Source organism: Daucus carota, chromosome 8, assembly GCF_001625215.2.
Source record: "Daucus carota subsp. sativus chromosome 8, DH1 v3.0, whole genome shotgun sequence".
NCBI lineage: Eukaryota > Viridiplantae > Streptophyta > Magnoliopsida > Apiales > Apiaceae > Daucus > Daucus carota.
The window spans coordinates 4,274,061-4,296,789 of record NC_030388.2 but is presented as its reverse complement, the minus strand read 5'-3'; the positions used below and the strand labels follow the sequence as shown (position 1 = coordinate 4,296,789).

The 22,729-nt window shown below is 34.8% G+C and overlaps 1 protein-coding gene across 1 annotated transcript; it reads left to right on the top strand.

Annotated features, from left to right (window-relative positions):
* Positions 1-17,903: 17,903 nt before the first annotated feature.
* On the top strand, positions 17,904-20,366 carry LOC108198029 (uncharacterized). The gene has a single exon (XM_017365810.2). The coding sequence runs from the start codon at positions 17,904-17,906 to the stop codon at positions 20,364-20,366; it is 2,463 nt and encodes an 820-aa protein (XP_017221299.2).
* The last annotated feature ends 2,363 nt before the right edge of the window (positions 20,367-22,729 follow it).

The following is a 22,729-nucleotide window of genomic DNA, read 5'->3' as shown; positions in this document are numbered from 1 at the left end:
AAGGATAAATTGTTTTGATGAATTTACATTTGTAATATTAGAATTTTAGTAGGGGCATTTTGAGATACTTTCTTTGTCTAGATTCTTCATTCCTAAGGAAAATGATGGAACAAAAAACATAGTTGGTGGAAGGAGTGTCTCGTTGGCAGGTTGTGATGGACGTGTCATGTGTGTAACTTTGCATACACGTTTAGCAAAAGAAGTTTGTGTAAATTTTAGGGAATATTGATTCATTCGTGCTTGAAATATAGGTCGTTTTTGGTTTAGGTCCTTAAACTAAAAGTCCCAATTTTTTGAAACCTATACTTTAAAGAAATCATATTAGTCCAACTTTTAGAGATGGACTTAAATCACATTTTTTAAAAGTTTAGGTTTCAAAAAAGTGGTTTTTTTTATTTTTAGGGGTCTAAACCATAAACGATCAATAATTGACGGACAAATTAATTAATGTTTTCTAAAATTTACTTAAATTCCTTATACAAAACCTGTATTCAAAGTGACACCCATGACTCGTCCACCTCGAGCCTACAAACGAAACACTCACGCCACCAACTATGTTTTTTCTTCCACCATTTTTCTTTGGAATGAAGAATCGAGACAAAGAGAGTTTCTCAAAACACCGGTAAAAAAATCATAATATTACAAATGTAAACTCATCAAACTAATTCGTCCTTGCAAGGTTTTTCATATGAAGTTCATCAAGTTTCCTTAAAAACATATGGTCTACAAACTACAGTAGTTGTAATTTATAAAAAAAATTATAATTAAAGATGTGGCACTTCATGAATCTCAATGTAATTAATATGCAATGATAACTGAAATTTTTGAAGTTACAACACATTCATACCTTATAGGCGAGCGTTTCCCCTAATGAATTTGACTGACGAAGAGTCACATTAGACACTAGACCACTTCCAGAAAGTACACATACCGTCCTAGCCTCTTTCGAGATCGACATTATAAGTTTAGTGTCACATACTGCAAGCAAGCATAGATTGAATATTAAAAATTGAAATATTAGATATATTGGTCATAATAAAAAATGCAAGAGATACCTGTCCACGATCCACAGTCACTATATAAGGGACATTTGGCTTTGTCTCCTATGTTGTTATCCGCTGCGTTCTCGGTGCTCAGAGGAGATGACTACTTCTAAGTGAACCGAGGAAAGGCAGCTTGTTCACCCTAGAAGACAAAGATGGAGCCTTAGAGTCCCGAAGGTTTGTTTTTATAAGTTTGTTTTGTGTTGTGTTTATTTGATTTTTTGTTTTGTTTTTAATTGATGATTGTTATTTGTCAGTATGATGTCACATGATGTTGCCAAAACAATCTTACGTGGATTAAATTTATCAATTCGGATACTATGATGTATGATATTAGGTTGTTCATGTATCTCGACGCAATAATTGTGTTTCACTATATTTAAAATCGTGTGTGATTACTAGTATTAGTTGAACAACGTAGGAGTTGGTGGGACTAGGACACTGTCTAAACCATATTGTGTATATATTAATAAAAGGCTTAAGAGATTAATCTTTTTAATTCATCTCAAGAGCTTTACGACATATTTTGCTTTTTAGGTCATAGGGTGGCAATCTCTTTTGGTGCAAACTTTGCTTCTCATATAGTGATTGTGGATTCGGTAGAAGTATCACTTGCGGTCTTAATTATTACCATTATATCTAGTATTCACCTTTTAAATATTTGATCTATGATTGCTTGTAGAATGTCTCACTGAAAGTTAATGTCGTGTTGGAAAAGAGATGCAGGATAGTATGTGAACTTTCTCGAAGTGGTCTCATCTAATATGACTCTTGGCCAATCAAATTCATTAGGGGAAACTCTAGCCTATGAGGTGTGAATGTGTTGTAACTTCATAAATTTTAATTTACATTTCATATTAATTACATTGAGATTCATGAGGTGCAATATCCTATATTATAATTATTTTGTGTATAAAGTACAACAACAATTGATTGTAGACCATATCTTTTTAAGGAAACGTGATGAACTTCGGATGAAAATTATGGCAAGGATAAATTGTTTTGATGAATTTACATTTGTAATATTAGAATTTTAGTAGGGGCATTTTGAGATACTTTCTTTGTCTAGATTCTTCATTCCTAAGGAAAATGATGGAACAAAAAACATAGTTGGTGGAAGGAGTGTCTCGTTGGCAGGTTGTGATGGACGTGTCATGTGTGTAACTTTGCATACACGTTTAGCAAAAGAAGTTTGTGTAAATTTTAGGGAATATTGATTCATTCGTGCTTGAAATATAGGTCGTTTTTGGTTTAGGTCCTTAAACTAAAAGTCCCAATTTTTTGAAACCTATACTTTAAAGAAATCATATTAGTCCAACTTTTAGAGATGGACTTATCACATTTTTTAAAAGTTTAGGTTTCAAAAAAGTGGTTTTTTTTTATTTTTAGGGGTCTAAACCATAAACGATCAATAATTGACGGACAAATTAATTAATGTTTTCTAAAATTTACTTAAATTCCTTATACAAAACCTGTATTCAAAGTGACACCCATGACTCGTCCACCTCGAGCCTACAAACGAAACACTCACGCCACCAACTATGTTTTTTCTTCCACCATTTTTCTTTGGAATGAAGAATCGAGACAAAGAGAGTTTCTCAAAACACCGGTAAAAAAATCATAATATTACAAATGTAAACTCATCAAACTAATTCGTCCTTGCAAGGTTTTTCATATGAAGTTCATCAAGTTTCCTTAAAAACATATGGTCTACAAACTACAGTAGTTGTAATTTATAAAAAAAATTATAATTAAAGATGTGGCACTTCATGAATCTCAATGTAATTAATATGCAATGATAACTGAAATTTTGAAGTTACAACACATTCATACCTTATAGGCGAGCGTTTCCCCTAATGAATTTGACTGACGAAGAGTCACATTAGACACTAGACCACTTCCAGAAAGTACACATACCGTCCTAGCCTCTTTCGAGATCGACATTATAAGTTTAGTGTCACATACTGCAAGCAAGCATAGATTGAATATTAAAAATTGAAATATTAGATATATTGGTCATAATAAAAAATGCAAGAGATACCTGTCCACGATCCACAGTCACTATATAAGGGACATTTGGCTTGTCTCCTATGTTGTTATCCGCTGCGTTCTCGGTGCTCAGAGGAGATGACTACTTCTAAGTGAACCGAGGAAAGGCAGCTTGTTCACCCTAGAAGACAAAGATGGAGCCTTAGAGTCCCGAAGGTTTGTTTTTATAAGTTTGTTTTGTGTTGTGTTTATTTGATTTTTTGTTTTGTTTTTAATTGATGATTGTTATTTGTCAGTATGATGTCACATGATGTTGCCAAAACAATCTTACGTGGATTAAATTTATCAATTCGGATACTATGATGTATGATATTAGGTTGTTCATGTATCTCGACGCAATAATTGTGTTTCACTATATTTAAAATCGTGTGTGATTACTAGTATTAGTTGAACAACGTAGGAGTTGGTGGGACTAGGACACTGTCTAAACTATATTGTGTATATATTAATAAAAGGCTTAAGAGATTAATCTTTTTAATTCATCTCAAGAGCTTTACGACATATTTTGCTTTTTAGGTCATAGGGTGGCAATCTCTTTTGGTGCAAACTTTGCTTCTCATATAGTGATTGTGGATTCGGTAGAAGTATCACTTGCGGTCTTAATTATTACCATTATATCTAGTATTCACCTTTTAAATATTTGATCTATGATTGCTTGTAGAATGTCTCACTGAAAGTTAATGTCGTGTTGGAAAAGAGATGCAGGATAGTATGTGAACTTTCTCGAAGTGGTCTCATCTAATATGACTCTGGCCAATCAAATTCATTAGGGGAAACTCTAGCCTATGAGGTGTGAATGTGTTGTAACTTCATAAATTTTAATTTACATTTCATATTAATTACATTGAGATTCATGAGGTGCAATATCCTATATTATAATTATTTTGTGTATAAAGTACAACAACAATTGATTGTAGACCATATCTTTTTAAGGAAACGTGATGAACTTCGGATGAAAATTATGGCAAGGATAAATTGTTTTGATGAATTTACATTTGTAATATTAGAATTTTAGTAGGGGCATTTTGAGATACTTTCTTTGTCTAGATTCTTCATTCCTAAGGAAAGTGATGGAACAAAAAACATAGTTGGTGGAAGGAGTGTCTCGTTCGCAGTTTGTGATGGACGTGTCATGTGTGTAACTTTGCATACACGTTTAGCAAAAGAAGTTTGTGTAAATTTTAGGGAATATTGATTCATTCGTGCTAGAAATATAGGTCGTTTATGGTTTAGGTCCTTAAACTAAAAGTCCCAATTTTTTGAAACCTATACTTTAAAGAAATCATATTAGTCCAACTTTTAGAGATGGACTTAAATCACATTTTTTAAAAGTTTAGGTTTCAAAAAAGTGTTTTTTTTTTTATTTTTAGTGGTCTAAACCATAAACGATCAATAATTGACGGACAAATTAATTAATGTTTTCTAAAATTTACAGAAATTCCTTATACAAAACCTGTATTCAAAGTGACACCCATGACTCGTCCACCTCGAGCCTACAAATGAAACACTCACGCCACCAACTATGTTTTTTCTTCCACCATTTTTCTTAGGAATGAAGAATCGAGACAAAAGAGAGTTTCTCAAAACACCGGTAAAAAAATCATAATATTACAAATGTAAATTCATCAAACTAATTCGTCCTTGCAAGGTTTTTCATATGAAGTTCATCAAGTTTCCTTAAAAACATATGGTCTACAAACTGCAGTAATTGTAATTTATAAAAAAAATTATAATTATAGATGTGGCACTTCATGAATCTCAATGTAATTAATATGCAATGATAATTGAAATTTTTGAAGTTACAACACATTCGTACCTTATAGGCGAGCGTTTCCCCTAATGAATTTGACTGACGAAGAGTCACATTAGACACTAGACCACTTCCAGAAAGTACACATACCGTCCTAGCCTTTTTCGAGATCGACATTATAAGTTTAGTGTCACATACTGCAAGCAAGCATAGATTGAATATTAAAAATTGAAATATTAGATATATTGGTCATAATAAAAAATGCAAGAGATACCTGTCCACGATCCACAGTCACTATATAAGGGACATTTGGCTTTGTCTCCTATGCTGTTATCCGCTGCGTTCCCCGGTGCTCAGAGGAGATGACTACTTCTAAGTGAACCGAGGAAAGGCAGCTTGTTCACCCTAGAAGACAAAGATGGAGCCTTAGAGTCCCCAAGGTTTGTTTTTATAAGTTTGTTTTGTGTTGTGTTTATTTGATTTTTTGTTTTGTTTTTAATTGATGATTGTTATTTGTCAGTATGATGTCACAAGATGTTGCCAAAATATTCTTACGTGGATTAAATTTATCAATTCGGATACTATGATGTATGATATTAGGTTGTTCATGTATCTCGACGCAATAATTGTGTTTCACTATATTTAAAATCGTGTGTGATTACTAGTATTAGTTGAACAACGTAGGAGTTGGTGGGACTAGGACACTGTCTAAACTATATTGTGTATATATTAATAAAAGGCTTAAGAGATTAATCTTTTTAATTCATCTCAAGAGCTTTACGACATATTTTGCTTTTTAGGTCATACGGTGGCAATCTCTTTTGGTGCAAACTTTGCTTCTCATATAGTGATTGTGGATTCGGTAGAAGTATCACTTGCGGTCTTAATTATTACCATTATATCTAGTATTCACCTTTTAAATATTTGATCTATGATTGCTTGTAGAATGTCTCACTGAAAGTTAATGTCGTGTTGGAAAAGAGATGCAGGATAGTATGTGAACTTTCTCGAAGTGGTCTCATCTAATATGACTCTGGCCAATCAAATTCATTAGGGGAAACTCTAGCCTATGAGGTGTGAATGTGTTGTAACTTCATAAATTTTAATTTACATTTCATATTAATTACATTGAGATTCATGAGGTGCAATATCCTATATTATAATTATTTTGTGTATAAAGTACAACAACAATTGATTGTAGACCATATCTTTTTAAGGAAACGTGATGAACTTCGGATGAATATTATGGCAAGGATAAATTGTTTTGATGAATTTACATTTGTAATATTAGAATTTTAGTAGGGGCATTTTGAGATACTTTCTTTGTCTAGATTCTTCATTCCTAAGGAAAGTGATGGAACAAAAAATATAGTCGGTGGAAGGAGTGTCTCGTTGGCAGTTTGTGATGGACGTGTCATGTGTGTAACTTTGCATACACGTTTAGCAAAAGAAGTTTGTGTAAATTTTAGGGAATATTGATTCATTCGTGCTAGAAATATAGGTCGTTTATGGTTTAGGTCCTTAAACTAAAAGTCCCAATTTTTTGAAACCTATACTTTAAAGAAATCATATTAGTCCAACTTTTAGAGATGGACTTAAATCACATTTTTTAAAAGTTTAGGTTTCAAAAAAGTGTTTTTTTTTATTTTTAGTGGTCTAAACCATAAACGATCAATAATTGACGGACAAATTAATTAATGTTTTCTAAAATTTACAGAAATTCCTTATACAAAACCTGTATTCAAAGTGACACCCATGACTCGTCCACCTCGAGCCTACAAATGAAACACTCACGCCACCAACTATGTTTTTTCTTCCACCATTTTTCTTAGGAATGAAGAATCAAGACAACAAAGAGAGTTTCTCAAAACACCGGTAAAAAAATCATAATATTACAAATGTAAATTCATCAAACTAATTCGTCCTTGCAAGGTTTTTCATATGAAGTTCATCAAGTTTCCTTAAAAACATATGGTCTACAAACTACAGTAATTGTAATTTATAAAAAAAATTATAATTATAGATGTGGCACTTCATGAATCTCAATGTAATTAATATGCAATGATAATTGAAATTTTTGAAGTTACAACACATTCGTACCTTATAGGCGAGCGTTTCCCCTAATGAATTTGACTGACGAAGAGTCACATTAGACACTAGACCACTTCCAGAAAGTACACATACCGTCCTAGCCTTTTTCGAGATCGACATTATAAGTTTAGTGTCACATACTGCAAGCAAGCATAGATTGAATATTAAAAATTGAAATATTAGATATATTGGTCATAATAAAAAATGCAAGAGATACCTGTCCACGATCCACAGTCACTATATAAGGGACATTTGGCTTTGTCTCCTATGCTGTTATCCGTTGCGTTCCCGGTGCTCAGAGGAGATGACTACTTCTAAGTGAACCGAGGAAAGGCAGCTTGTTCACCCTAGAAGACAAAGATGGAGCCTTAGAGTCCCCAAGGTTTGTTTTTATAAGTTTGTTTTGTGTTGTGTTTATTTGATTTTTTGTTTTGTTTTTAATTGATGATTGTTATTTGTCAGTATGATGTCACAAGATGTTGCCAAAATATTCTTACGTGGATTAAATTTATCAATTCGGATACTATGATGTATGATATTAGGTTGTTCATGTATCTAGACGCAATAATTGTGCTTCACTATATTTAAAATCGTGTGTGATTACTAGTATTAGTTGAACAACGTAGGAGTTGGTGGGGCTAGGACACTGTCTAAACCATATTGTGTATATATTATTAAAAGGCTTAAGAGATTAATCTTTTTAATTCATCTTAATAGCTTTACGACATATTTTGTTTTTTTTAGGTCATAGGGTGGCAATCTCTTTTGGTGCAAACCTTGCTTCTCATATAGTGATTGTGGATTTGGTAGAAGTATCACTTGCAGTCTTAATTATTACCATTATATCTAGTATTCACCTTTTAAATATTTGATCTATGATTGCTTGTAGAATGTCTCACTGAAAGTTAATGTCATGTTGGAAAAGAAATGCAGGATAGTATGTGAACTTTCTCGAAGTGGTCTCATCTAATATGACTCTGGCCAATCAAATTCATTAGGGGAAACTCTAGCCTATGTGGTGTGAATGTGTTGTAACTTCATAAATTTTAATTTACATTTCATATTAATTACATTGAGATTCATGAGGTGCAATATCTTATATTATAATTATTTTGTGTATAAAGTACAACCACAATTGATTGTAGACCATATCTTTTCAAGGAAACGTGATGAACTTCGGATGAAAATTATGGAAAGGATAGATTGTTTTGATGAATTTATATTTGTAATATTAGAATTTTAGTAGGGGCATTTTGAGATACTTTCTTTGTCTAGATTCTTAATTCCTAAGGAAAATGATGGAACAAAAAACATAGTTGGTGGAAGGAGTGTCTCGTTGGCAGGTTGTGATGGACGTGTCATGTGTGTAACTTTGCATACATGTTTAGCAAAAGAAGTTTGTGTAAATTTTAGGGAATATTGATTCATTCGTGCTTCAAATATAGGTCGTTTATGGTTTACGTCCTTAAACTAAAAGTCCCAATTTTTTGAAACCTATACTTTAGAGAAATCATTTTAGCCCAACTTTTAGAGATGGACTTAAATCACATTTTTTAAAAGTTTAGGTTTCAAAAAAGTGGTTTTTTTTATTTTTAGGGGTCTAAACCATAAACGATCAATAATTGACGGACAAATTAATTAATGTTTTCTAAAATTTACAGAAATTCCTTATACAAAACCTGTATTCAAAGTGACACCCATGACTCGTCCACCTCGAGCCTACAAACGAAACACTCACGCCACCAACTATGTTTTTTCTTCCACCATTTTTCTTTGGAATGAAGAATCGAGACAAAGAGAGTTTCTCAAAACACCGGTAAAAAAATCATAATATTACAAATGTAAATTCATCAAACTAATTCGTCCTTGCAAGGTTTTTCATATGAAGTTCATCAAGTTTCCTTAAAAACATATGGTCTACAAACTACAGTAGTTGTAATTTATAAAAAAAATTATAATTAAAGATGTGGCACTTCATGAATCTCAATGTAATTAATAAGCAATGATAATTGAAATTTTTGAAGTTACAACACATTCATACCTTATAGGCGAGCGTTTCCCCTAATGAATTTGACTGACGAAGAGTCACCTTAGACACTAGACCACTTACAGAAAGTACACATACCGTCCTAGCCTCTTTCGAGATCGACATTATAAGTTTAGTGTCACATACTGCAAGCAAGCATAGATTGAATATTAAAAATTGAAATATTAGGTATATTGGTCATAATAAAAAATGCAATAGATACCTGTCCACGATCCACAGTCACTATATAAGGGACATTTGGCTTTGTCTCCTATGCTGTTATCCGCTGCGTTCCCGGTGCTCAGAGGAGATGACTACTTCTAAGTGAACCGAGGAAAGGCAGCTTGTTCACCCTAGAAGACAAAGATGGAGCCTTAGATTCCCCAAGTTTTTTTTATAAGTTTGTTTTGTGTTGTGTTTATTTGATTTTTTGTTTTGTTTTTAATTGATGATTGTTATTTGTCAGTACGATGTCACATGATGTTGCCAAAACAATCTTACGTGGATTAAATTTATCAATTCGGATACTATGATGTATGATATTAGGTTGTTCATGTATCTGGAGGCAATAATCACTACAAGAAAAACATGATCCTACAACCGTTTTGCACCGTTGTTTGATGTCAAAATTTTTGGTCGTCTATTGAGGAGCCGTGTGATTTCGATCAGACAACAGTGCATCGAACCATTACTAGAAGCTACAGACACAACAGGTTCATAACTGTTACCGAAACTGTCATTCAACAACAGGTTGTATAAAAGACTGTATTGTTGGAACAGTTTACCTGCAACCGTTTTCCTCAAGAAGACAACGGTGTATTACTGTCAACTAAGAGTGCAAAATTTCTATATATTATTTGTCAAACAACGGGTAGTTTGTTGATTGTTGTTTGAAAGTCTAACCACAATAGGTTTAGGACAATACAGTTATGTTATGATGTCTTAGACAACACCTTGAGCCAGAGTATTGTAAGGAAGTCTTTCAAACATCGGTTTGTGAAATGTATTTCCAATAATGAGTTGTGGTTAACGGCCATTTTAAAGCTCTTTAGACCACATTTTTTGTTTAACTCCTATTGTAGTGCACCCCTTGAGACAACAACGTCGTATATAATGTTGTTTGAAAGGCTAACCACAACAGTTTTAGGTCAATACTGTTATTTTATGCTGTCTTATACAACAGTTTTAGGTAAATATTGTAAGGAGCTATTTCAAACAATGGTTTGTGATAGTATTTTAATACTAAGTTATGTTAACTGCCATCTTAATGCTCTTTAGACCACATTTTTTGTTTAAAGCATATTGTAGTGTTATCCTTGAGATAACACCATCGTATATTTTGTCGTTATGTGAACATGATAGACACAATATTACCATGTTTTAAAGTGTTGTGAATAGAGCTTTAGTCAACTGTTAAAACAATGTTATAGTGTTGTTCCAATTAGTTTGGTACAATGGCTGTTTTTGATTGAGAACACAATCATCTGTTGTATATAAAATTTTGCATATAAAATCCTGATTTCATCCAAACCACCTGTTTTCTAAAAACTAAATCCCAAAAATGAATCCACCAAAAATCAATCCACCAAACGAACAAACCGAGAACTAACTACCAATCACAAAAAAATCAAAATCCACCAAACCAACAAACCTAGAACTAGCTAGAACAAGAACAAGCCAATATATATAAATTCACCAAACCAACGAACTTAGAACTAGCTAGAACAAGAACAAGCCAATATATATAAATCCACCAAACACATATCAATCCAACAATCCTAGAACAAGCCAATATATATATATATATCCACCAAACATCTAATATAAATCCACCAAACACAACCAATCCAACAATCCTACAACACTAGAACAAGAACCGGGCAATATATATAGATTGAGCACAATATATATAGATTGACCATGCAATCTACTAATAGATTGAGACAAATCTATCAATCTACCGACAATTCTGTTTGGATTGGACCAAAAAGTGCATCACCATGACCAACTGCATAATTTAAAGTTCAAATCCGACTACTAGTTCAAACAAAAGACCACAAATTTGGAACCTAGATTGCATGGCGTTTCATGAAATATTTTGCAAAATCACAGTGGATCTCGTTAATGTCATCATCAGTGTAAACCAAGTTTGATCTGCGCATCCACTGAAAAATAACCCAAAATTTTACATAAGTCATACAATTAAGTACTGTACGAGTAAGAGTATAAGTCAATGGGAAAACCCAAAGTGAAAATCTCACCTTAGCAGCAAACTCAAGTTCTTTGTCCTGAACAATCTCCTTCATATAGCGCATCACAAACAGGCCACAATCCTTGGTTCCTGACTGCACTGGAACTCCCTGGATTAATTAAAAATGCATTACAAAAGCTGTGAATTGGAGAGAAAGAAGCTCTTGTATGTATATTGCAGAGAGATAACTATACAAAACAGATTTGGTGAATGTAAAAAATAAGTCTCTAAACTATGAGTGCAGTATTGTTTATATATAAGCATTAATCTAACTAACTTCTATCCTTAACAACTAACTGAGATGTAACAAATAATTATTTAATTACAATATCAACTAACTGAGATGTAAGAAATAATTATTTAATTACAATATCCTTAATAGCATAGAAAAAATATGATGAGAATTGATTATTACCGCCATGTTCTCCCACAAAATTTTCTTCTTGACAACCTTGTTGAGATCCTCTTTGTAAATTTTAATGGCACTACAACCAAAATAATACCAGCAAAACCATTAAGCAACTGAAAAATGCGTGGTCTATCAAAGTTCAAGACTCCATACAGATATTTTAGAAGCTGAAATTACAATATCAACTAACTGAGATGTAAGAAATAATTATTTAATTACAATATCCTTAATAGCATAGAAAAAATATGATGAGAATTGATTATTACCGCCATGTTCTCCCACAAAATTTTCTTCTTGACAACCTTGTTGAGATCCTCTTTGTAAATTTTAATGGCACTACAACCAAAATAATACCAGCAAAACCATTAAGCAACTGAAAAATGCGTGGTCTATCAAAGTTCAAGACTCCATACAGATATTTTAGAAGCTGAATCTTACTTGTCGACAACATCCAGCCATTCCACATTAGCGATTCGACGTTTTAGAGGGTCCATGTGGTAGACAACCTCTGCCTCAGGATTTGCAACAGTTAAATTCCAATGGTTCCTACACAAACATGAATGAATGCCTTGTCATAAAAATTGAAACTTAGAAGCTCCAAAAAAAAATCAATTTAAAAAGGCATGTGATCCTGTTTAGCTAAAACATTATATGAGAATGTCTAACTAGCTAGCTCTTGGATTAAAACTTACACGTCATTGTAAGGCATAAGAAAGTATTGCCCTTTCTTAGCATTCTTAAATCGTGCAGCGAGTGCACGCGACCTCTGCCCTGCATTACCACAGCCAATGGCACCAATTGTGGTGGGATCTACGAACTTGATCATGTTGGTCATCTTATTTTTTTTGACGTATTCGTTTATGGAGCTACATATAAAAATATGAGAGATTAAAAAAAAATCGTTTCTGGAGCCACAGACTAACTATGAGATATTAAAAAAAAAATTGTGGAGAAACTTACTGAATAAAAAGGACGATCACAGACCCCGACATTTCACCTCCAGAGCACACCGAATATATATCTGATAAGTAAATGGCCATCTTTTTTGTAGAGCCAAAGGCTTCTTGGGATAGTTGAAAAGAAACCGTTCGTTCATCAGCTAAGGCACCCTTTGCCCATGTCCACAAACGATTTAATGCAGATGGGTAATTTGCACCCATCTCAACAACAAGCTCTGGTTCAACATCAGCGACTAATTTATAAGTCTTCTTTTTTCCCTTTTTCTTGGCTTTCTGCAGAAAATACACATGAAAATAGTAAGAAAGAAAATACTAAATAAAAACATTCTAGCTATATAGTGCTATTCTAAATATTTTTACCTTCGGAGCTGACAAAACATTGGAAGTGCTATCGTTCCTCATTGTTATCAAGTTTCTTGGCCATGCAATAAAAGTTCCCATGGCTTGTTCCACGGTCAAAATCTCGTCACCGATGGGATATGGAATCTTAGCATCTCCTTGAATGACTTGAGTGATTGACACTCTTGCATTCTCTTCCCCAAGTCTGACTCCATGGATTGTCTCCTCTCCTTCAACAACAACAACTTCATCAATCTTCGCACAAGCTACAATGTTGCTGAGCGATCCAAGAGCCAATTTACAAACAGAATTATCCGGAGCATTCACTTTAACTTCTTCACATCTGTCTTCCTCAAAAACAATTCTACAACTTTCATCCTTGCCATCCAACCTCTGAGCATCCTCAGGATCCACCCCTAAATCAACAAACAAACTTTCAATCTTTTGAATTTTCAGACCACCTCCCTCCTGTTGAACAGGAAATAAATTCTTTGCAGTTGTAGGTGTAGCAGGATGGTTTACAGCTGCATCAACATCAACCCCGCCGTTAGAGTGACAGCTTGCTTGTTGGGAAGGATGCGTTAAAGTACATTCTTGTTGTACGGGCCTTTTCAAGATCTCTGCCCTCAGCTTTTCCATTTCAGCAGCCCAAAAATCATCTCTCGCTTTAATTATTTTTGGAGTCTCCTCTGCCAAGTACCTCTGAACTCTTTCCTGTATCTTTTCATCCATTGTTCTAGCTTTTTTTTGCCTTGGAAGATCAAAATAAACCGACTGCTTTACATGAACACCTTGTCCACGGACCCGTCCACCATGCTCAGGCTTACCGAGCGCGAGTGTTAAAACATCATCAACACCTTCAGCTATTAGTTTCCCTTCCTTAACCTCCTTTTTCAATTTTTCCTAAAATATTAAGTGTACCATATTATCACAGTCTGAGCTATTTCCATGTAAAAGACTAACATAATTAAGTACCATATACTTTCAATTAATTAACACAAAAATTAATATATAACTTACAATTTCTGTTGCTTTATCTTCAACAATTTTTCCTAAAAATTTACCATCTTTGTCCTTCCTTGCTAGGACCCAGGTTGACGACCGATCAACTTCCTCTTCATCTGGATGAGATTGATACTGCATTCACATGTATATGATCAGGAAAGTATAATAGTATAAATATGTTAGACAAATTAGTTTGTATTAGAATAATAACTATGTCATTTCACTATTACGCACCCATTCATTCTCGAGGTTAGCATAACCTTTTCGAGACATCCGATGTGGATATACACTCAGCATCCTTCTTTGTACAGCATCATCATGACATTTCTGCATAAGAAGCACGAATGTGGTTATGAAATCAATATTAATTAAATACCAAAAACTAGAAACAACAAGTATGTTTTAATGCTAACTAGAAATAAGTATGTCATAATGCTAACTGGAAACATACCAAAAACTCAGGTGACGTGCGATCAGCAACAAATATATCCCAATGCGATTTTTCTATGAAAGAGAAATCTGCAGGAGGATATAGGCCAACACTTCAGGTTGATCTCGATAAGGGAGAATGTAATTTGTGGTCAGTCGACTTTTGAACTCCCTCCATTTCTGACCAGCGGAACGTAAAACCAACTTTTTCGCAGACGGAGGTAAAATGAAACCCAGCTACATACATAAGAAATTAAAAAGATATCAGATACATAAGTAATGAACATATAATGAAAGATACATAATTATTTGAGTTTGTTTTACCAGAACACACTCCCAAAGCTTGTTCTTTGTCTCATCGGGAACACATTTCCAACTATCATGCCAGATTGGTGCTTTGGTTCTTGCCAAAACCCCAATATAGGATTGCATTTCTGCCGCTTCAGGACCATACGGCTCTCCCTTTCCATTAAAAGACACATTAAGTTTATTCCCCTGGATCTTTCGTCTCACAATTCTATGCATCGTTACACAACCTCGCTTGAGTAGTTTTAGTCCTTCATTGTTGTTCGGGGTGGTAACAGGTTTCACTTTTTTCTTCTTATTTTTGGAAATTTTTTCTGTAAGATTTCAGATATAGGCTTCTTCTTCACAGACTTTGGGGAAGAAGTGGATGGGGTGGGGGTCATAGCAGGGGTCTGGTTGTTTAAGGACCTGGTCTTTCGTAAAGCCCTGATCACATTCATGGTAGTTGGGTGGGATGAAGACCTGGACCTTTTAAGCTCTTTCTTCTTTGGCCCTGCTCTCGGTGACTTTCTTGTGTTCAATTCTGTCTTCTTTGACTCACTTTTCTTTTTCGGAGTGGCCATTATCTATACACCAAACAAAAACTAAAGTTTAAAACACATGTATCAAATGTATATGGAAGAAAAACCAAATTTCAGAGTCACATAATATAGAACATGTAAAATGAGCTGTCATATATCTAAAAGGACTTCGCATATATGCACGAAACATATATACTCAAACAGAGGCAATGTGGATCAAAATCCACAAAATCTTAAGTGAAACACTAAAATCAAGCATAGTGAAACACTAAAATCAGGGATGCTGAGTGTATATGCAGAGTGTATTTAGAGGAACACTGAAATCTAGAGTGAAACATAGAACACATGAAATCAGGGACTCACAAGCATAGTGAAAATACAAAATCAACACCCACAAGCATAGTGAAAACCACAAAATCAACAAAATAGAACACCCCACAAGCATAGAACACCCCACAAGCATAGTGAAAACCCACAAAATCAACAAAATCAACACCCACAAGCAGCATCATATATTCAAAACCCCACAAGCATAGTGAAAACCCACAAAATCAACACCCACAAGCAGCATCATATATTCAAAATCCACAAAATGCATTTCTCAAAATCGAAACCCACAACCCCTAAATACATGAAATCGGGGACTCAAAATCGAAACCCACAACCATCATATATTCAAAATAGAAACCCAAAACCCCTAAATACATAAAATCAGGGACTCAAAATCAAGAGTGAGTGACAAAATGCATGCAAAGGATGCATATAATCGGAATGAAAATACCCAAAATATCATATACTCTACAACCCCTAAATACATAAGATGAAAAAACCCCAAATACAAAAGATAAAATCAGGGACGCTAGGGTTCTAGGGTTTAAGCCCATACCAGTGATTAAACGGTTGAGTAATCGCCGTTGTCGCGTGTGATGCTAGGTTGAGTAATCGCCGTTGTTGCCTGTGATCGCCGTTGTCGCCTGTGATAAAATGAAAATGAAAAATGAAATTGTGAATGTAAACTGGTAAAGTAAACACCGCGAAGCCAAGGTGGGAGACAATTTTTGATTGGGGGGAAATGAAAAATCAAATGAACGGTGCGGATTTGAGATAGTACCTCAATCTAACGGTGTGTAATGTCTTTTAATATATTTTAATTTTTAAAAATTAAATTATCTTGTCTGAAAAACTGTTGTTAGACATACTTTGTTACAATTGTTTAGTTAATAATTTCGATTAGAAGATTTTTATTCGGTTCAGTGTTTCGTTAAAAAGATGACTTTATTTTAAACATCTTATATTTTCCGATAAAATCTGTACATGACTACACTAAGTCGATATTAACATCCGTACGGTTGGATCGTTGACAAATCCATTTCAGAAATTAATTAAGTCAACTGGGTAGTAGTACCCGTGTCAGGGACTACAGCTTTTACCGGATTTCTGTTAAAAAGACGAACAAGAAGAGTTGATTATTTTCCGATAAAATTTGTACATGACTACAATAAGTCGATATTAACATCCGTACGGTTGGATCGTTGACAAATCCATTTCAGAAATTAATTAAGTCAACTGGGTAGTAGTACCCGTGTCAGGGACTACAGCTTTTACCGGATTTCTGTTAAAAAGACGAACAAGAAGAGTTGATTATTTTCCGATAAAATTTGTACATGACTACAATAAGTCGATATTAACATCCGTACGGTTGGATCGTTGACAAATCCATTTTATAAATTAATTAAGTCAACTGGGTAGTAGTACCCGTGTCAGGGACTACAGCTTTTACCGGATTTCTGTTAAAAAGACGAACAAGAAGTGTTGATTATTTTCCGATAAAATTTGTACATGACTACAATAAGTCGATATTAACATCGATAAAATTTGTAAATGACTATCCATAAGTCGATTTTTATTTGGATTTAATTGATTTTGACATTCTTGGACATAATTTAAGGATTATTTAAAATTTTAACAACCCAATCATTGAGCTTTGTTATGTCTGAATGAGAACATAATAATTGAAGTCAAAATTAGGTCATTCATTACTCCTCATCTTATCCCCTCCTGTACTCTCCATCGTGGCGGCTCCATCGCACCTCGACCTCCTCGAACCTCCATCGACCTCGACCTCAAGCTCGACCTCGACCTCAAGCTCCTTCGCACCTCCTCCATCGCACCTCGACCTCAAGCTCAACCTCCCCCATCGAACCTCGACCTCCATCGCAGAGACCTCCATTTTAGGTAAATCCGTAACCTAAATTATCTTTTTAGTGTTTTAGGGTTCCTCCATTGTTTCAGTGGTTTAAGCTCTAACACAAGCTCACCTCTGCAATTAATTGTTTGAAGTGATAAGCTTAATAGTTAATTGTTTAATTAGTTAGTCATAATCTTAATTAGTTAATTGTTTAATTAGTTAGTCATAATCTTAATTAGTTAATTGTTTAATTAGTTAGTCATAATCTTAATTAGTCACCTCTGCAATTAATTGTTTGAAGTGATGCACATTGGGAATTTGGGTTTGTGATAAGCTTAATTAGTTACTAATTGCTAATAGAATATGTAGTTGTTGCTGATTGTTTTGGTTTGGTAGTTAGTCATAAGCTTAATAGTTTTGGTTATTTGGGAATTTGGGTTTGTAATTGTTTTGGTAGTTAGTCATAAGCTTAATAGTATATGCTCTGTTTTTGACCATCATGTCACTTTCTTTTTGCAGCTTGTTTTATATCAAAATATGGATAGGTCATGGTTAAAAGCTGATAGAAGAACAAGAGAGTTTGAGAATGGAGTGGACGATTTACTTATGTTTGCCTTTGAGAATGGATATAACGAAGACAAAATAAGTTCTCCATGCTTAAAGTGCGCACATAGCAAATCTTGGAAAGCTCGGATTGTTAAAAACCATCTGTTTCAAAATGGTATTGATGAAACGTATACTCGCTGGATATGGCACGGGGAGCCAAATATTGTAGAAAGTCCTGTATTGGATGAAAGTGACAACTCGGTATCTTCTAATTACCAATTCTGCACAAGAATGGGTGAAGCTGACGATGATGATGTTCTTTCTTCAGATTCTTCAGATTTCATCAACCATGTGAAAGGTGAGCATGAACCTCTTTATCCTGGTTGTGAGAATTACACTAAGATGAAAGCTTTGGTTAAGTTATTCAACTTGAAAGTGAAGCATGGTATGTCTGATTCATGTTTTTCTGATGTTCTATTATTGATTGGGTCTTTGCTACCAGAAGGCAACAATGTCCCTTCTTCTTTCAATGAAGCGAAGAAAACCTTATGTGCATTAGGAATGGGTTATGATAAGATACACGCATGCCCGAATAATTGTCTACTATATCGTGGGCCACAAGATGAAGATGAGACTACTTGTCGCATATGTAAGGCCTCTAGATGGAAACTGAATAAGAAAGGAGAAGAACAAGAAGGAGTCCCTGCTAAGGTCTTATGGTATTTCCCCTTGATACCAAGAATAAGAAATTTGTTCAATACACCAGCGATTGCGAAGGACATGACTTGGCATGAGACCGAACGACAACAAGATGGTAAAATGAGGCATCCAGCAGACTCGCAAACATGGAAGGATGTCGATCAAAAGTGGCCTGATTTTGCATCGGAGAGTAGAAACCTCCGGTTAGCTTTATCCGCCGACGGTTTCAATCCTTTTCGTGGAAACCGTACTGATCACTCAAGTTGGCCAGTTTTGCTATCGGTTTACAACCTTCCACCTTGGCTCTGTATGAAAAGAAGGTACATTATGCTTTGCTTGTTAATATCAGGACCGACCGAGCCTGGAAATGATATAGATGTGTTCCTTCAACCACTTATTGAAGATCTGCAGGAGTTGTGGCGCGGGAAACAAGTGTACGACGCATATAGACAAGAGTCTTTCGTACTTAGGGGCATATTATTATGGACAATAAGTGACTATCCAGCTTTGGGGAACTTGTCGGGACATGTAGTTAAAGGATATAATGCTTGTATTGTTTGTGTTGATAAAACAGAGGCTACTAGGCTGGTTCACTATCGGAAGACGGTAGTTATGAGGCATAGGAGGTGGTTGCCTCGTCATCATCCGTATAGAAAGCAAAAGGCAGCTTTTGATAATAGCGTTGAGACAGGTGCTGGTCCTATTCCATTAACTGGTGAGCAGGTTTTTGAAAGAGTACAACATCTAAGGGACCATGTCTTTGGTAAGACACAACGCCAAAATAAACGGAAGAAGGGTGATGCTAGACCAGTTTGCAAGAAGTTATCTATCTTCTTTCAACTTGAGTATTGGAAATTTTTGCCAGTTAGGCATGTTCTCGATGTGATGCACATCGAGAAAAATATATGTGAGGCTTTACTTGGAACTTTGCTAAATATTCCCGGAAAGACAAAAGATAGGGAGTCAGTCCGTCTCGATATGGCAGAAATGGGAATAAGAATGGAGCTAAGGCCAAAAACTCCCGGAAAGAAAGAGAAGGTACCTTTGGCTGCATGGAACTTATCAAATGCTGAAAAGAAGGTAGTTTGCTCATCATTTCTTCAAATGAAGTTACCGGATGGATTTTGTTCAAATATCAAGAATCTTGTAAATATGGAAAAACTTCGGCTTGTTGGAATGAAATCTCATGATTGCCACACAATATTGCATCATTTGCTTCCAATTGCGATTCGGTCGGTACTGCACAAAAAAGTCAGGTGCACAATAATAAGGTTTTGCCTTTTCTTCAAGGCAATTTGCAGCAAAGTCATCGATGTAGATAAATTGGAAAATATGCAATCTCAGTTGGTGGAAACATTATGCCAGCTGGAAAAACACTTTCCCCCTTCGTTCTTCGATGTCATGATCCATCTCTCAATTCATCTTGTGAGAGAGGTTAAGCTTTGCGGGCCAATCTTTCTACGTTGGATGTATCCTTTTGAGAGATATATGAAGGCGTTTAAAGGATATGTTCGAAATGCTGCTCATCCCGAAGGTTGTATTGCCGAGGCATATGTTGCCGAAGAGGCCGTTGAACGTTTGGTCAATTTTGAAGAAGCTACCATAGGTTTGCCAAAAAATGATAGGCATGAGCAAAATGCAATAAGCAAACCTTTATCTGGTGCGACAATGATCAAGCCAAGCAAAGAGGAATTGCATCTAGCACACTTATGTGTTCTGCAAAATAGCAATCACATGAGGCAATATTTTGAGTAAGTTACTAACATATGTGTGTGTGTGTGTGCATTTTGTTATTTTCTCATTATCTGCAATTCGGTAAATATATTGAAGCAATTGATTTTACTTGTAGTGAACATATGGCATCTTTAATGCTAAGATACCAGCAGCATGAAAATGACGAGGTGTGGCTAAAAACCAAGCAGAATGAACAATTCCCCGAATGGTTCAGGAAAAAGGTAAGTTTTATTTATGTGTTTATTACCTTGTTACGTAGTCCTGATTAAAAACAATACAGACAAGTAATATAAGAAGTCGAAGACATCCAATAAAAAATAAAAACACAGACCTAAAAAAATTGTTTAATTTTTTGTTGTTGTACAGATTGAGACGGAATTGCTCCATGACCATAATAGCATAGGTGATGATATAAGGTGGATGGCAGAAGGGCCTAACAAGAATGTTCCTACGTTTAGTGGTTATAAAATCAGCGGGGTTATTTATAGCACCAAGGAGCGTGATAATAATAGACAAGTACAGTGTAGTGGTGTTTGTGTTGTTGCAGATACATTAATGCTTTCCGAAAAATTTAAATCTGTTGAACATACTTCACATACCTATTATGGAGTTATAACAAGTATATGGGAGCTAGACTATAATAATTTTAGAGTCCCTATATTTCGTTGCAATTGGGTAGATATGAACAAAGGGGTTAAGGTTGATGAGTTGGGATATACATTGGTTAATTTAAATAAATTAGGATTTTCAAATGATCCTTTTGTTCTAGGGAAACATGTTAAGCAAGTTTGCTACATTGATGATACTCTTGAAAAATTTTGGTCTGTGGTGTTGAAAGTCCCGGAAAAGAACTTTTATGACCACTGTGATGATGAAAATGAAGGCTCTGTAGAAATAGAACTTGAGAATGAGCTGCAGTTGCCCGTGTTCCCGAATGTTGATGAACTGGACGATGAAAATACTAGCTATATGCGAGAGGAAGAAGAATGGATTCAACTTCCATAGTGGTAATATATATAATTATTTATAGATACTTGAGTCCATGTACCGCTCACTTTATTCTTTTTGTAGGTGAAGCTCCCATTATCCATGTGTACTGCTCGTGAACCCCTTGATGAGATTACTTTTGCCGTGATAAAATCATCATCTAGTTGACTGAGTTTTCAATTTGTGAATGCTGCTGGTTGATGCTCTTGTTATAATAGATGATGATTTTATCATAGCAAAAATAATCATTCGGCGGACATACAAGTATGGCTAGCTTCTACTGCAGAAACAGGGCTTGGAGATATGTTATCTACTGTAGAGGATAAATTATAAAATTTTCCACATCAAACTTGTGCAAATTAATGTTGATCACTTGTTTTTGTGTTTATGCAGAATTACCAGCATACGGCGGTTGTCAAGGCGTGCAAATTTATGGCTAAGCAGCATGCATGTTACCAAAGGCTATATATGGAACAATGTAATTTGAAATCTCTGTCTTGTTTAATTGAAAGTGTATGGTTTGCCATTTTTGAGGAATGGCTTACAATTTTGATTGAGGATCTCTAGTTTGTTGTTGGTTGGACCTTTGGCTGATTTATGGTATTATATCTGTTGGTTTGGGTTTATTCAGATTGGACATCTTATTGTTGGTTTGTGTACAGCAGGGTTGGGATATGTAATATGTGCAAGTCAATTTTTTTTTCCATCTTTGCTTTATAGACAACGGTTTCTTTTGCTAATCAGTAAACTGTTGTATGAACCTCTATTATCCCATAATGTTAATAACCATTGTCTATGAACTTTGCTTTCTACAATGGTATTTTAAATCCATTGTTTGATAGAGTCTAAGATATCAGTTTTAGTAAACCATTGTCTAAATTAGACAACAGACTTGTCAAAAACTGTTGTCTTAAGATGGAATGAATTTTTGTACATACAACATGCATGCAACATTATGTAAAAGGGTTACAAACAACAGCTCGTAAAATAACAGTTGTCTTAAGATAGAATGAATTTTTGGACATACAACATTGGTTCACGCTTGTTTAAAATAGTCATAAACAACAGTCCATGAAATCACAGTTGTCTAAATAAGTCAAATCGAAAAGCTTAGACAATAGTGTGCAAAAACCTCTATAAACGTTGTTGGATGGAAAGCAAGACAACTGTTTTTTCATAGCGAAGAAAACCCCGTGGTTTGATTTTTTGGGACAACGGGTATATTTTGAACCGTTGTCTCATGACAGTTGTGTGAATGAGATTTTGGTGTAGTGAATTGTGTTTCACTATATTTAAAATCGTGTGTGATTACTAGTATTAGTTGAACAACGTAGGAGTTGGTGGGACTAGGACACTGTCTAAACCATATTGTGTATATATTAATAAAAGGCTTAAGA